At 50.7% G+C, this 14,488-nt stretch overlaps 1 protein-coding gene across 1 annotated transcript in view; it reads left to right on the top strand.

Moving 5' to 3' along the window:
* Positions 1–1,094: 1,094 nt before the first annotated feature.
* The window catches only part of LOC110290404, a 17,077-nt gene continuing 3,683 nt past the window's right edge, over positions 1,095–14,488 (top strand). The window contains exons 1-13 of the mRNA XM_021156928.1: positions 1,095–1,235; positions 2,312–2,528; positions 4,467–4,571; positions 5,448–5,579; positions 6,233–6,317; positions 6,410–6,473; positions 6,876–6,961; positions 7,586–7,768; positions 10,217–10,270; positions 10,573–10,722; positions 11,864–11,931; positions 12,091–12,136; positions 13,654–13,717. Coding sequence (XP_021012587.1) covers positions 1,127–1,235; positions 2,312–2,528; positions 4,467–4,571; positions 5,448–5,579; positions 6,233–6,317; positions 6,410–6,473; positions 6,876–6,961; positions 7,586–7,768; positions 10,217–10,270; positions 10,573–10,722; positions 11,864–11,931; positions 12,091–12,136; positions 13,654–13,717 — 1,363 coding nt within the window. The 5' untranslated portion in view covers positions 1,095–1,126. The remainder of the gene's footprint in view (positions 1,236–2,311; positions 2,529–4,466; positions 4,572–5,447; positions 5,580–6,232; positions 6,318–6,409; positions 6,474–6,875; positions 6,962–7,585; positions 7,769–10,216; positions 10,271–10,572; positions 10,723–11,863; positions 11,932–12,090; positions 12,137–13,653; positions 13,718–14,488) is intronic.

A 14,488-nucleotide genomic window follows, 5' to 3' on the forward strand; every position in this document is an offset into this window, starting at 1 on the left:
GGGTGCTGGGTTCCAACAAGACAGGGACTCCATAAAGGTAAGTGGCAGACTGCTCAGTCACGGAACTGCTGTGGCAGAACCAGCCAATCTCTGGGTCCTTTCTGGGCCCCAGCATCAAACCCCAGTTTCCTCTGGCATCCTCTGGCATCCTCTGGCATCCTCTGGTATGCTACCCAGCCCTGATGGAGGTGCTTACTCCTTTGTGTCTCGGCTCCCTTATGTATAGAATGTGCATGATCATAACGGCTTACTAAATAAGCCTTCCTGTGCACCAGGCCTGTGCTTACTACTCCACAGTTGCTGCCCCGTTGACCTTCACCATCTCCCCCAAACCACTGGTAGGTTTATCATATTCCCAGTGAGGCTTAGAAGGAAATGAACACAGTTTGTTCTCCATTCCTCAGCTCTTACACAGTCGAAGTAATCGTTTAGGACCTGTCTGCAACTTTGGTGACCACATCTGAGTAGAAATGATTTAAGAGCCTAGGTGACATACACAGGAAGGACATGGGAACAGCAGGAACAAGGTGGACATTACCAGCTTCATCAGGCCCCTCACCAGCTCACACATGCACACACACTCACACACACACACACACACACCCTTACCACTTTGGGATTTTTGCCAGTCACATCTTAGCAGCCTCTGTACTCCACACAAGAGGTGGAGATATGCCAAAGGAAAAGGGCCCAAGCCCAGCCCACTTCCTCCTTGGGGTCCAATAGCCACATTCTGAGCTTGTTTTCCCCCCACCCCCACCCCTGCCTCAGTAACAGGCTCTATCTGTTTTGGCCAAAAGCCCCTGGCTGCAAAGTGCCAAGAGAAGTGAATCTCCCGCTGAAGAATTGAGCGTGCCAAGCACTTGCCTGGGGCCTTGGCTTCCCACCATGTGCCCACCCTTCACTTCAGAGCTTGGTGTGTAAGAGTAGTCCTTTAAGAAAGCTGGTGTCACAGGCCTGAGAGAGCTGGATCCATAAGGGAGTCAGGCCCCGCCCTGCGCAGGACTGTCAGAACATCAAAGGATGGGGGCGGGGCACAGAGTGGGGTCACGGGGCTGCGGGTCCCTGGAGCAGACATAAGCTCTCACTCCCACTCCCATGGCCGGCCGCAGGCTCTGAAGCAGGGATGCTGTTGCTGTGGGCACTGCTGTTATGCTGGGGGGTGCTGCCCCAAGCCCGAGGGACAACCCACACTCCTCTCTTCCTGCGGATCTACAAGAGCCAGCTGGAAACAGGTGAATCTCAAGGAATGAGCTTGAAGAAGCATGACTTTGGAGAAGGCAGAGCAGTGGACAAGAGCTCTGGGCTTCTTCCCCTCTGATGTCCATTTACCAGCTGCCCACAGCTGCCCTTGCCCCTCCTCTGCTCTCACACTTGCTGTGCCTCCCTCTTGCCATGAGCAGTCCTCACCCTGTCATTCAAACCCTCCAGTGTCTCCCTTACCTCCTCTGCCCACCACATAGAGGTCACGCTGCCTCTTTGGCTGGTGTGGGCCCATCCCCCTTTCTCTCCTTCTCAATGTAGAATGCTCTGACTAGGCTTGGCAGACAAAGTCCTTACTACCTCTCCTGCAGAAACATCCTCTGATCTCCCTGTAGCAGTCAGGTCTCTCCTGGCTCCCACTGCCCTCTGGTAAAACCTCAATGGCCTTATCCAGACACACACCTGCTAACCTATCTGCCTGCCTGCTGTTCTCCCTGCTGCCTGTCTGCAGGGTGCTTCTTGTCTCAGCTTGGGGATCTGTGACCTTGGAGGCATTTGCATGGGCTGCTGCTCTCCCTAGACTTGGGTCTAGCTGAGTTCTTTCACCTCCTTGGGGTGTCTGCCCTAAGCCTCCTCCTTACAGCAGACCCTCATGTCTGAAGCAGGCCCTCCACGCCCCAGTCACACTTAGAGCTTAAGTGCTTCTCTGTAACATTTCTAAAACTTACTTTACTGACTGGTCTGAGTTCTAATTTGTCTTTCTCCCTGACTGCCATGTCAACTCCAGAGCAGCAGCAGGAGCCACACTGTTCCTTAAGCCCAGCAGACTGACCTATGGGCTGAGCTAGGTGGCAAGGCAAGGCTGAGCCAGGACAATGACTTAAGCACAGGAGTTTGAAACCAGCCTGGGCGATACATTGCGATCTGAGCTCTGGTCTCCTCATAAGAACTTGTTGCTGAATGGCTGTCTTATCTTCTAGCTCGGTTCGGGTGCCAGTGGGTATTTGCTGAATGGCTGAATGGACCCTGAGGAGTTTTTTGGTTTTTTTTTTTTTTTTTTTTTTTTTTTTTTTTTTTTTTTTTTTTTTTGTTGTTTTTTTGTCCCCAGACATCTCAAATTTATTATCAGAGAACCAGGTCCTGGAGGGTGTGATCAGGATGGCTGTGACTGGATCCCCAAGTGAGGGTGTGTCTGTCATGGACCCCCTGCCCTTCGTTAGAGAGGAGCTTGTTGGGAAGAAGAGTGGGCTGGATCTGTCGTTGGTGGGGGACCTGCTCTCTGGGAAGACTATGCCTGAGCTGAAGAAACTGCTGACGACAGCCGGGTGAGTGGCCGTGAGGTAGCCTGGGCCTCTCTTCTCCCTCAGGTCATTCCCTGTCAAGCAGAAGAGAGGTGGGCAGGCAACCTGGGGTCCACAGCATCTCCTCAGCCTTGAATGCACGAAGCAGGTCCTCCTACTGTGTGGCTACCTTTCCAGACCTCTCCAAACCCCTCTAGGGAGGAAGCAGGGGCTTCCCCTCTGTGGTTCCTCAGTCCTGTGCTTTACAAATTTGAATAATGTTTCCAAAATAGTTTCTGTTAACTGCCTGCCTTTATGACATGAATGATGTGAATATATCTCAAGATCCAAGTTTCCCAATTGTGTGGTCTTGTCAGCACAGCCACACTAAAGTGTCCAGAGCCAGTGGTCTCCCTGTAGAATGGAAGCCAAGACAGGGGTCGTCAGCTGCTTCCTGGAAGCAGGGCTCAGCCTTTGCACCTAGCATTCACTAACAATCTCTGATGCTGGTCCCAGATGCCTACTGACACCTCATGGGGCATCCTTGGGTCCAAAGTCCCTTTCTCTAAGAACACAGCCATGTTGGCTTATAGTCTAGCCTGCTCTAGTATGACTTCTAATCATGGCCCTTACTAATCATGCTGGCAGCCAGTGTCTTTCTAAATAAGGTCACGTCCTGCAGTACTAGAGGCCAGGACTTCACCTTGAACTTGGACGCAGGAACATCTGGTCACACCTGTCCTGACCTCCCACCCAACAAATGTTAGTGTCGGGTCTAAAGTCCCTTAGCTGGTCCCCAGATGCCTGCCATGCTATCAGCTCAGCCCTGAAAGCCCTGAGTTGAAGCCTCCTAGTAGAGCAAGAAGCCACCTAGATGAACGGTACTAATTTTGGTTGGAGGCAGGTTTCCCTTAAGGTGACCTGCACAGCCACAGGCTCAGCCGTGAATGCATGAGTCCCTCCCCAACATGACCCATAAGACCTAAGACTCCAAGCTCCAAATTGGATTTTCTGGTGGGAGTAAAATGGAGAAGTCAGGGAACTATAGTGTGGGGACACTGCCCAGGGAGGCTTGGGAGGTAGCACAGGCAAATGCCACCCCAGCTATGCCACATGTTGGTACTGTCCACGATTCCCCTACCCCAGCTGGGTAATAATGCCATGGCTATAAGCCCACCCTATTCCAGGACATGGCTTGGGAGGAAGAAAGGACAACACCACATGAACTGATCCTAAAAATATCCTCCAGGCTGGGCAAGAGGATCAGAAATTCAGTGCTCAGCTACATAGGAAGTTTGAGACTAGCCCAGACATACGAGACCCTGTTTTGAAGCAAACAGGGAAAGAAACTCCTTCCAGAAGGCTCCACGCTGGTGGCCAGGTTCCCCTCTGTGACAGAACATGTTGCTGCCAGCCTTGGTGGCTCCAGAGGAATCTGTAGCTGACACTGGTGTCCACAGTGCAAACCTGACCCCTCCAAGCCAAGGGAGGAGAGGCACCTGAGGCCTTAGCAGGGAAGGGAGAACAATGCTTAAGGATGCTCAGCAGAGCCTATGGGGTCCTTCCTGGAAACTACAGGGGCTGATTCTTGCTTCTCCATGTTCCTGCCTGCTGGTTTTTCCTTTGAAAAGCTCAGACTCTTATCCATGAGACCTGGGAATCAACCCTAGGTCCCATGTACATTGCCAAAACTTCTCCCACTGAACTACAGCCTCAGCCCAGGGTCAGATACTTGGATTCAGCAGGTTTCATGTGTACAAACTTAAGCTACAGTCCCAGGCTTGTTAGAGGCTGACCCAGAGAAGGGTAAGGGCTGCCCAGATCCTCAAGGCTTAGAGACTGGAAGCAGAATTCTGTGGTCTTGGAAGGCCACTGTGTAAAGACATGCTGCCCAAAGCTCTCTCCACTCCTCCTGGCATCAGTGCCCATTCTAAGTACTCCAGATATACACAGCCAGACATATCACCCCCATGCCTCCCATAGGTTGGTCATAGAAGATGCCAAGGGACCAGAAGTCACCCTGCAAATTCTAAGTGACAGCCTGCTGCAGATCACACTGCGCTGCAAGCTGTACCTCTCATTCCTAGAGTAAGTACCCAGAGCACTTCCTCCCCACATGCTGCCAGCAGGCAAGACGAACAAAAGCCATGTGTCACCACGAGGATCACAAGTGCATTCTACATGGGCAGGTTTCAAATACTGACGTACAGGGAAGCTGAGGTATGGAATGAGGATGAAGCCTGCCCTGGGCCATTCAGTGATTCTACAGTGAGGGCTCCCTCACTTGCACTGATGGGACAGTCTGAAAAGGGTCTGGGGCTCCTGGACTGGGCAGTTGAAGCAAGAGTGTCCATTCCCTGAGCATGAGTCTAGAACCAGGTACAGTTCTAGTTCTCTACTGCAGTAGGTCAGGAGTCCATTTCCACAGCTCTGAACTGAGTGGCTGTACATGTGGCCACCTGCAGAGGCGGTGACACATTGGCTACTGAAGTAAGGAGGGTCACAATGCCCTTTGGGAATATGCCAGTTCCTGCTTTCTTGGGAATATGGTTTTGTTCTAATTTTAGCACTTAATGGAGGAGACTATGGCCACTCCATCTGGAATGCATTTGATCTCATCTGGTGTCAGAAGATAAGCAGACCCCTAGTAAGCGCTTGGATGAGAGGTGTTAAGCCTGGGGAAGCACTGTGACAGGGTCGAGGGGCCCTGAGCTTGGCTGGGATAGTGTGGCAATGGTAAGACTCATGACCCAGTTGGCAGAGCATATGTTCCATCTAAGGTCACACTCAGTGCAGGTGTCTGCTGCCCTTGTGAGGATCTTGGCTCAGTACCACCCAGTCTGCCAGCAGATTCTGTGTTTTAGAGAGCTCTCCTAGATTCTAATGCAAGCTGCAGCCAGCTCATGACTTCTGGTCTCAACCTTAGACTGGCTAGAAGCCTGCCCAGACATACTGTCCTTACAGGATCCTCTGGCTGGAAGCCATCAAGAACATACGAATTGGAGTACGGCTAGAACAGATAGGGAACAAGACCCAGGTGGCCTTCGAGGAGTGCCACACACCACCCGGAAGCCTGAACATCAAGATCCTGAAGCGGTGAGCATCTCTGAGTTCTTTCTGAGCCTCCCCTGAGCACAGCAGGTACTGGCTCCTCCTGCACTGGCCCAGACCTTTCTGCAGTGGTCCTTCTCTGGGCTAGGGCTGCCTCTCCTTCAAAGCCACACACTGTACATGTCACCTCTCCTGCCTCCACATTGAAGGTCATAGGTAAGACTCAACCTCTGCTTAGCTACTTCCTAGCAGTTGGTCCTAGCCAGCTACAGACTTCTGGGAGCCTCGGTTTTATGGCTTACAGTACTCAGCCCACATGGAACAGTCCTGGGGAGGAAATGTACTAACTGACTTACATAGCACAGAACCTGACACCCAAGAGGATCAATTATTCACGGATCCACTGCCAGTGAGGCCACTTCCTGATTGAAAATCCCAAAGATTTTTATAAATGATCAAATACAAATCAGGACATAATGCAGTGAATCAGAGAAAAAACCACATAGATGCAGGGGGAGGGGACAAGAAAAAGGAGGAGAGGATGTGGGAATATTGGGAAAGGAAAAGGCAGCTACCATGGCCTTCCTGCTGCCCTGCCTAGAGCTGTTTTCCCCAGCGGTGCTTGGCTTCCCCCACCCCCACCCCCACCCATGCCTTTAGCACACCCAGTGTATTCCTACCTGTCATCCCTCCCCTAGATCAGACACCCTGTTGCCAAACCAACTGCTGAAACTGGTGACCAACACCCTGGAGAAATCCCTGCCTTTCCTCCTCCAGAAGATAGTGAGTCACCAGGGGAGAGGGGTGTGGCCCCCAAGAGAGACCCTCTACCATGGCCCTATTCCAGCAGGAAACGCCCTCTTCTCTCCCTCTAGGTGTGCCCTGTGGCCACAAACCTGATCAACTTCCTGCTGGAAGACATACTACACATCATTCTTCGTATGTTGCTGCTGGTCAGATGTCCCTTGCCATGTGCCAGGCACTGTCTATAGGAATCGACCCAGGGACAGGATGGATAGCCCTGCCTCCAGGATACTTTCTAATTGGGAAAAAGATAGGACAACATAGTTTGTAACTGTCCTATGTCACTTTCCCTCCGAGCTTCAGTTTCCCTATCTGTTAAGCAGGATCAAAGGAAAGCCCATAGACATGACCTGTTAGAACAACACCAACAACCAGACACAAAGCCATCATTCAATAAGTGTTCCTTATTTCAGGAGGCCCATGCTCAGCCATCAAAACCCTTAAGGTTGAGCAGGGGAGAAGGGATTTCTCCCTGCCTCCTATGCATCCTCTTCCCACCTCTACCTCTGGCTGAGTTTTTTCATGTCTGTACCACAGCTCCTGTCATCTCTGGTCCCGATGATTTCCAGTACTACGTGACCACCACGGAGTTCACAGAGGGAGCCATCCTGATGAGAGTGGAGGTAAGTGACCCTAGGCTGCCATGGACTCTTGGGAACCTGCAGAGCTTGGCTTCCCCTCCCTGCCCATGCCCATGCTCGCAGGCAAAGAGAAAGGGAGACAGGGTCTCACAGGATGGGAAGGAGCAAAGCGGGAAGAGGAAGACAGGCAAGAGAGGATGGAGAAAAGGAAGTGGTCAGTGAAAAAGGAAAGAGAACAGGGAGCCCAGCAATCGAGTCAGGGCAGCAGGAGAGCAGCTGAGTCTGCTCCGAGAATGGCTGAGGACTGCCCATCTCCTGTCCACTGCTCCTTCATGTCTGTCTGAAATGGATGGTAGGCAGGACAAGAAGGTTCAGGGGGAACAGGGTTCTGAGAACAGAGTGGAGCTCCATGGAGGCAAGGGAGCTGGGCTCAGGCACTCCACTCCAGCTCTTCTCTCATGGAGGATTTGAATGAATGACATCACCTCTCTGGACCTCAGTTTCCCTGTGGTCAGATGGTGACCATATTGGCTCCCATCTGATAAGACACTGTTGGTTAGGTTCAAATGAAATTGTGCCTGCTGGAGTCAGCGTGGTGAACTGTGACCAGAAGACTACCAGGAAGCTATCCCCACTGAAAGTCTTTCTTTTATCATTTCTTTGAAGCTTGTGACTCCCTGTGGCCCACACCAGCGGGCACCAAAGTCAGAACACATGGTTCCCCCACCTCTCCCAGGATTATCCCAGAACAGCATGGCAGATCTTGCCTTTTGGCTAGAAATCTACAATGACATCCTGGCCTGTCTCTACACCAGCCAGGAGATCTCTGTGGAGCCCCGGGACTCCTCGGTGAGTGCTGGGAGATGGATCTGATCATAGAGTGGAACAAAATGCCCCTGCCTGGTTCTTACATGGTAAAGCCAAGGCCCCCACCACAGGTCACTTCCCTGCTGCAGACTTGAGCAGTTTAACCTTTCTAGCTCTTTTTGGTCTTTCAGAACCCAGAATGGAAGTCCCTTTATCTGAGAAGAGGAACACTCACACCCTTCTCTCTTCATAACACATGTCCATTCTTACACTGCAGATATTTATAATAGCCTGCAGTGTGCTGGCCCTGTGCACACAGGTCCCTACCATATAGAGATCAGAGTCCCATAGGGGAATGGAAAACTGAACAAGAAATGTTCTGGTAAATGAAAGGGTTGGAGGGTGGGGTTGTTCACAAGGGATACTGAGATGGATTTCTGGGGAGTATAGAGTTTATTAGAATAGTTATTAACACTAACGACAAACGATGGGCACAGGCACACACATACACACAACACACGTGCACACACACGTCGCAGAGAATAAACGCCTCCCAGGGCTGATGGGAACAATAAGCATACATCAAAGTCCGTAGCAGCTTCCCACCACTCCCAGGACATCTGAGCCCTGGTCCCTCTCCAGCTCTGCCTCCTGACTCCCTGAAATCTAAGCACACAGGCTGCACTGATTTCTAGCTCAGTGCTTTGCACACACCTCTCTCTCTTCCTGGAACATTCTCCTCTTCACTGGTAGTCTCAGTATGAATGCCATCTCCTCACACAGCCCCTGCAAGACTGCTGTATCCAGAGATCCAAGAAAATGCATTCTCTCTCTCTCTCTCTCTCTCTCTCTCTCTCTCTCTCTCTGTCTCTCTCTCTCTCTCCCTCTTACTTTTCCTAAATACTGATCTCATTCTAACATTATATATAATTACATATGTATATATAATTATATATGTGCATATATGTGTAATTATACATAAAATTACATATGCAAATTACATATGCAAATTACATATGCATATACATGTTGAGCATCCAAAATTCAGATCTGATATCCAAAATATTCCAAAATCTGAAAAACCACAGGACACCACAAGTGGAACATGCCATATCCAGAAACTTCACATCAGACAAAAAAAAAAAAAAAGTTGTTTAAAATAGTTAACACCAATGAGTGCCCAGACTAGGGAAGTGATCTGTTTAAGGTCATCCACAGGTAAGATTGACTACAGGCGAGGTCTCCTGTCTCCACTGTTCTTCATACACACGCATGTGTGACAGCTCTGAGATCATTAGAAATGAACCCTTCATCGGAAGAAATCCTTTTGCTGGTGGGCAGGAGCACATCTGCAGGATGTCCTCTATAGCTTCTCTTGCTACAGAGTTAGAAATCAAACTTAATTAATGGCCCCTCACCAAGCAACCAGTAAAGAATCAGAGTCCGTGCCGTGTGGACGAAGACACACTGCTTTATGAGAATGAAGGTTGCTCTATAGGTCTTGGCATTGAGTGTCACTCACAAGGTTCAGGGCTGTGTGGCCAGTGTGCTCCTTTCTGTTCGTGCTTGTGTGTGAGCAGAAAAAGTCTATCAGGCTATACTTCAAAATGTCAACAATAGTTACCTCTAAGAACGGATTCGGGGGGAAAGGGAAAGAGAAGCTGGGGAATTTTACTTCCGACATTTCTATAATCTTCTCTGTGATGACTTGTGATCCACTGCAGATCGGAGCTCAGCAATGTGCTCAGAACTCCCTGAAACTCGGTAGAGCATAGATGCTAGGTAGGAGTGTGATAAAGCTACGGCGGGAAACTGTTCACGGAGCATCTGTGGAGCACGGAACGGCCTCTCTAAGACTCTCCCTGTGTCACTGTGGTTAGAGGACATTTCATAGGAAGAGGCTTTAGGTGGACGCTCAGTGGCTAGAGAGCTGGCCTACTTTGCCTAGCATACATGAAGCCCTGGCTTCAATCCCAAGCATCGTGCATACCTGTAATCTCAGCACTTGCAGAGAGGATCAAGAGTCCAGCTACATCATGAGTCTGAGGCAAGGCCGATACACAAGACCCTGGCTCAAAAAAAAGTATAAAAAAATGTTAGGAGAAGCTGGGCGGTGGTGGTGCATGCCTTTAATCCCAGCACTTAGGAGGCAGAGGCAGGTGGATTTCTGAGTTCGAGGCCAGCCTGGTCTACAAAGTGAGTTCCAGGACAGCCAGGGCTACACAGAGAAACCCTGTCTCGAAAACCCAAAACAAAAAACCAAAAAAAAAAAAAAAAAATGTTAGGAGAAAATTGTAAAAATCATAGGAAGTTAGCCTTTCCAGATAAACGACTCCAAACAGCCACACATGTGACTCATCATGAGCTGAGGCTAACTCATGTGCAGGCAGTGCGTCCAGTGTGGGCAGCTGTCTCCCAGAGCCCTCAGTCTGCTCAGGACACACTTATAGGACTTCAGGGACTCTAATGGACTCGTCTTTGCCTTTCTAGGAAACTGACCTCTGGGAGCTGTTATCCCTGAGCAGCCCGCAGTCCCAGCCCAAGGTAGGTATGATGCCTGCTCCTCCCCCAGCGCCTTGTACTAGACAGGCTGGACCAGAAGATTCCATGGGCATGTTCTATTTTTCTGCCATGGACTCCAGAAGCCACTGTGGCCCTTTACAGCGTCAGGATGTGAAACAAGAGGAAGCAGTCAGGATACTACAACAGCGAGATGTTGTAGAACTAGATGAGAAAGCCAGCCCCTGCCTGTCACATGAGAGTCTTGTTCCCGCCCTTCCAAGCTACAGCGAAGGAAAGCCATGCTCTAACTCTCCTTCCAGTTTCTCTGCTTTAACCTCACTCAGGCTTATAATCTGACCCGAGGGAGCCCGGGCCTGATCATCAGCGCCCCAAACCCCCCCACCGTCCTCCTTGATGGCCGCAGCACCACGGTCACCCAGCAGGGCTTACTGATGCTGCATGGGACCAATGCCTCCTCTGATGCAGTTGCCTGGGTGAGTGACCCTACACGGATTTAGTTCCCAGTCTGCAGACTGAGGGCAGAGCATGGGACAGCTGTGACCAGTCCCACTGCCATCTGCCACCAGTGTACACACAGGCAGCTGTGCCCACTGCTAAGACGCTAACACTAGCTTCTGTTCTCCTACTCTCCCACTGGGGCTCCCCAAGGACCTCCTAGGCCTTGAAGAAGTTTTGGCTCCAGACCCTCTAGTAGGGTGTAGCTAGGGCTGCCAAAGGACTCCAAGTCTCTAAAGGACTCCTCAGTCTTTCTTTGCCTTGGGCAGAGCTTAGGCATGCCTAAGTCACGAAGCTGAAACAAAACTGGAGCCAAGATGCTCCTGGCAGCTCCAACCACTGGAGAGAATTCTGAAAGACATAGCAGCTGCCACCAACCGCCCACTGCCAAATCACAATGGTTTAATTCTGAATGAGAATTAATTCTGAATGAGAGTCATTGTGCCATAGATGCACTGGGTGGCATTCTAAGGATGAAACAGGGTCCTCAGATCTTTGATGGTGTCATTGTATAGCCAAGAATTAGCTATCCCTCACAGGGGCAAAAAGCCCTATATCTGTACATATGAGTCACAGAGGTATATCAACACTCACACAAAACCAAGGGGAACCAGCTGTGATAGTCCTCTACTTGAAAAGCTGAGGCAGAGGGATCACTTGAGTCCAAAAAGTCTGAGACCAACTTGGGAAACATAGCAAAAATACACTTAAAATTTAAAAACAAAACAAAACAAAACAAAAAGCCACAAAAGCAGTCCAGCTTTTTTTATTATTGCTCCACGGTATAGCCCATGCCTAGTGTGAGGCTCCTCCTAACCCAAGGTATACAGGCAATGAAGCCACTGGCTGATTCCAGGGCCAAGGCTGCCTTTCCATTAAGGCTGCCTTACCACTGAGGGTGCCTCAGGTTCAGGCCTAGCCTCCCCTGACCCCCTGGAGCAGCCAGCACCATCAGTGCCTCCTCTCCCAGTGAGGCCCATGTACAGTGTGAGGAAGGCAGAAACACGTGTTCAGAGTGAGGACCATGGGACAGGACAGAATCCGTGCAGTTAGGGCTGGGGCCAGAGGTAGGGTAGGACCGACTCCAACTCTGCCCTGCCGTCTTTCAATCCCTCACAGCAACTCCTCTGCAGAGGCAAGTTCTCCTTAAGGAGTCAGAAACAGCAACTCCAGTTCGCACCACAAGGGTAATAGGTTTGAGTTGGGAACATGAGACAACTCTCAGTGGGGGTGGGGAGAAAAGGAGTGGTGAGGGATGGCAGCCCCTACTGTGCCTGAGGTACAGCAGTGCCTCGATACCTACCCACCCCAGATCACTCACTGACCTACTCTCTTCCCCCTGGCAGCGCTGTGGTCACCTTGGGCCCCTACCCCACTATCATTAAGGAGCAGGTGAGTCCCTTCCATCAGCCTTGTGCCCTAAAGGTTCCATAGGTGCACACCATAAATGGTCTCAAGTCACTGACACAGGATTGAAAGTCGGAGTCACACTCTGTCCCTAATCCCATCTCACCTTGGAGCCCCCAACTCCTACTGGAGTAGGGTGAGGCCTCTGGGGCTCTGGCTTGCCTATTTCATGACTATAACAAGTATTGAGTGAGCACCTAGTATATGCCTAGCCTTGCCTTAGGTACACAGATGGGTCAACACAAAGGCCCCACCCTTTTGAAATTCAGGTGCTGGCAGGCTTACATAGGCCCATATAAAACCATATATCTATATGGCCTATAAACCTCAAAAAAGCAAATTATGCAGCATAGGGACCGGTGATAGCACCACAAAGAGAGAAACAAGTGGGGAGCAGCAATGTTAGGAGGGAGTCTGGGGCCTGGGGAGAGGACTCATCAGTCAGGAGCTGCCTGTTCTTCCAAAAGACCAGGTTCAGTTCCCAGCACCCACATGGAAGCTCACAACTGTCTGTAACTCCAGTTCCAGGGGATCCAGCACCCTCAGACAGACATTGATGCAAGCAAAACACCAATGCACATAAAATAAAAATAAATATATCATTTTTTTTAAAAAGGAATCTGAGGAATGCATTGAGATAAGCTTTTTTGGTAGGAGGACTTTGAGACAGGGTTTCTCCATGTAGCCCTGGCTGTCCTGGAACTCACTCTGTAGACCTCGAACTCAGAGATCCACCTGCTTCTCTGGACTGAGTGCTAGGATTAAAAGTGTATGCCACCACTGCCCAGTGGAGGTGAGCTTTTAAGCAAAGACTCAAACAGAAGTGGGGAGAAGAGAACTAAAGACCCAGGACTGAGTGTGCCCCAAGGGCTCAGGGAAGAGCAGGGTTGTGAAGCAGGGAACAAGACATCAAGAGAAGGCAGGGCAGGCCATACTGGGGCCAGAGTGGGATGGCTTTTCCTCAGAATGAGATGGGGGCTTTGTTGAGAATGTGAGCAGAGGAGAAGCCAGCCCCAGAGGCGGTCATGGGCCTGCGGCAAGGTATAGTCAGTCAGCACAGGTGGATGAGGTACCCAGGCGGTGCCTGCAGCTGCACACACGAGAGTCGGGAACTGGTGTTTTAAAGGTGGGCCTAGCTAATGGGATTCCCTGATGCGTCAGAGAAGAGGAAGGAGGTGGATATTCATCTAAGATAGGGTAACCTTATTAAGGGCTTGTCTTGTTCTCTGGGCTGAACGCAGAGGTGCAGGGAGCTGAGCAACACGGCCGAACCTATGGGCTGGCCTTCAGTTCCTGAGCTCAAACCACTGCTGATGCAACCTGCAAGTTCAAAGCCAGCCTAGACTACAAAGGGAGGCATTGGGTATTTTTTAAGGTGGCATCTACGGGACATCTCCAGACTCTGAGTGGTGTCTGTACAATAGGTTCTCCCCATCTGGGGTTGGCACATCCCCATCCATGTGCCAAGCTAGAGGGACTGAGCTGCCTGTTTCCCATCGCAGGAAGAGCGCCTGAAGACCTTGCTCTTGGCTGTCCTGAAGAGGTGGTTCCTGCCTCACCACAATGGTGAGTCTCACTGTACCTCTCTGTCCAAACACACATCACAGTACATTGCTGGGGGCAGCACCAGGCCTGTTCACAGGGGCTGCAAAGAGTTGCCTGGGTTGAGATTGACTTCCCTGCAAAGCAATAAGCAACCCAAACCTGAGCTTTCAGACACAGTTGCAGAGACTGCTAATGCTGATACAAGCTCAGAGCAGGAACCAGAAGAGTGACTGCAGGGGGGATGTAAAGTCACAGTACAGGGGCTGTCAGGGGGCAGGGGTTACTCAGCTCAGCTCAGCAACTATGGGGCTGAGTCAACCATCCCAAGTGGAATGCTAGATGGGCTGAAGCCAATAGACCAGCTAAAGTGCGCTCACACTGTAAATGTGACCAACAGGGTGGGTATCTGTACCTGAAAGAGAGGCTGGAAGCTGAATGATACATCACCCTTGCCTCTACCTATCAGGAATCCAAAATTTTCCAAAGCTCCATGTCTCTCCCTGGGCTCCTCAGATACTGAGACAAGGCAATGTAGACAGCTGAGGAGGTGAGCTAGGAAGATGGAGGGGCAATCCATAGCACTGGGCTTCCTGGCCTGGCCATTCTTTGGGCACAACATGTCCCCATCCCCATCTCCATGGTTACTTGGTCAGTACCTGTACCCTACTGCATGGTGAGCTTCCAGAGACACAGGTCCTCATGGTTCTCCTTGTGTTCCTAGCATCCTGTCCAGACTCACACCAAGTGATGTAAGATATATAGGCTCTCTCTCTCATTCTCTCTCTCTCTCTC

This window comes from Mus caroli, chromosome 2, assembly GCF_900094665.2.
Source record: "Mus caroli chromosome 2, CAROLI_EIJ_v1.1, whole genome shotgun sequence".
Taxonomy (NCBI): Eukaryota; Metazoa; Chordata; class Mammalia; order Rodentia; family Muridae; genus Mus; species Mus caroli.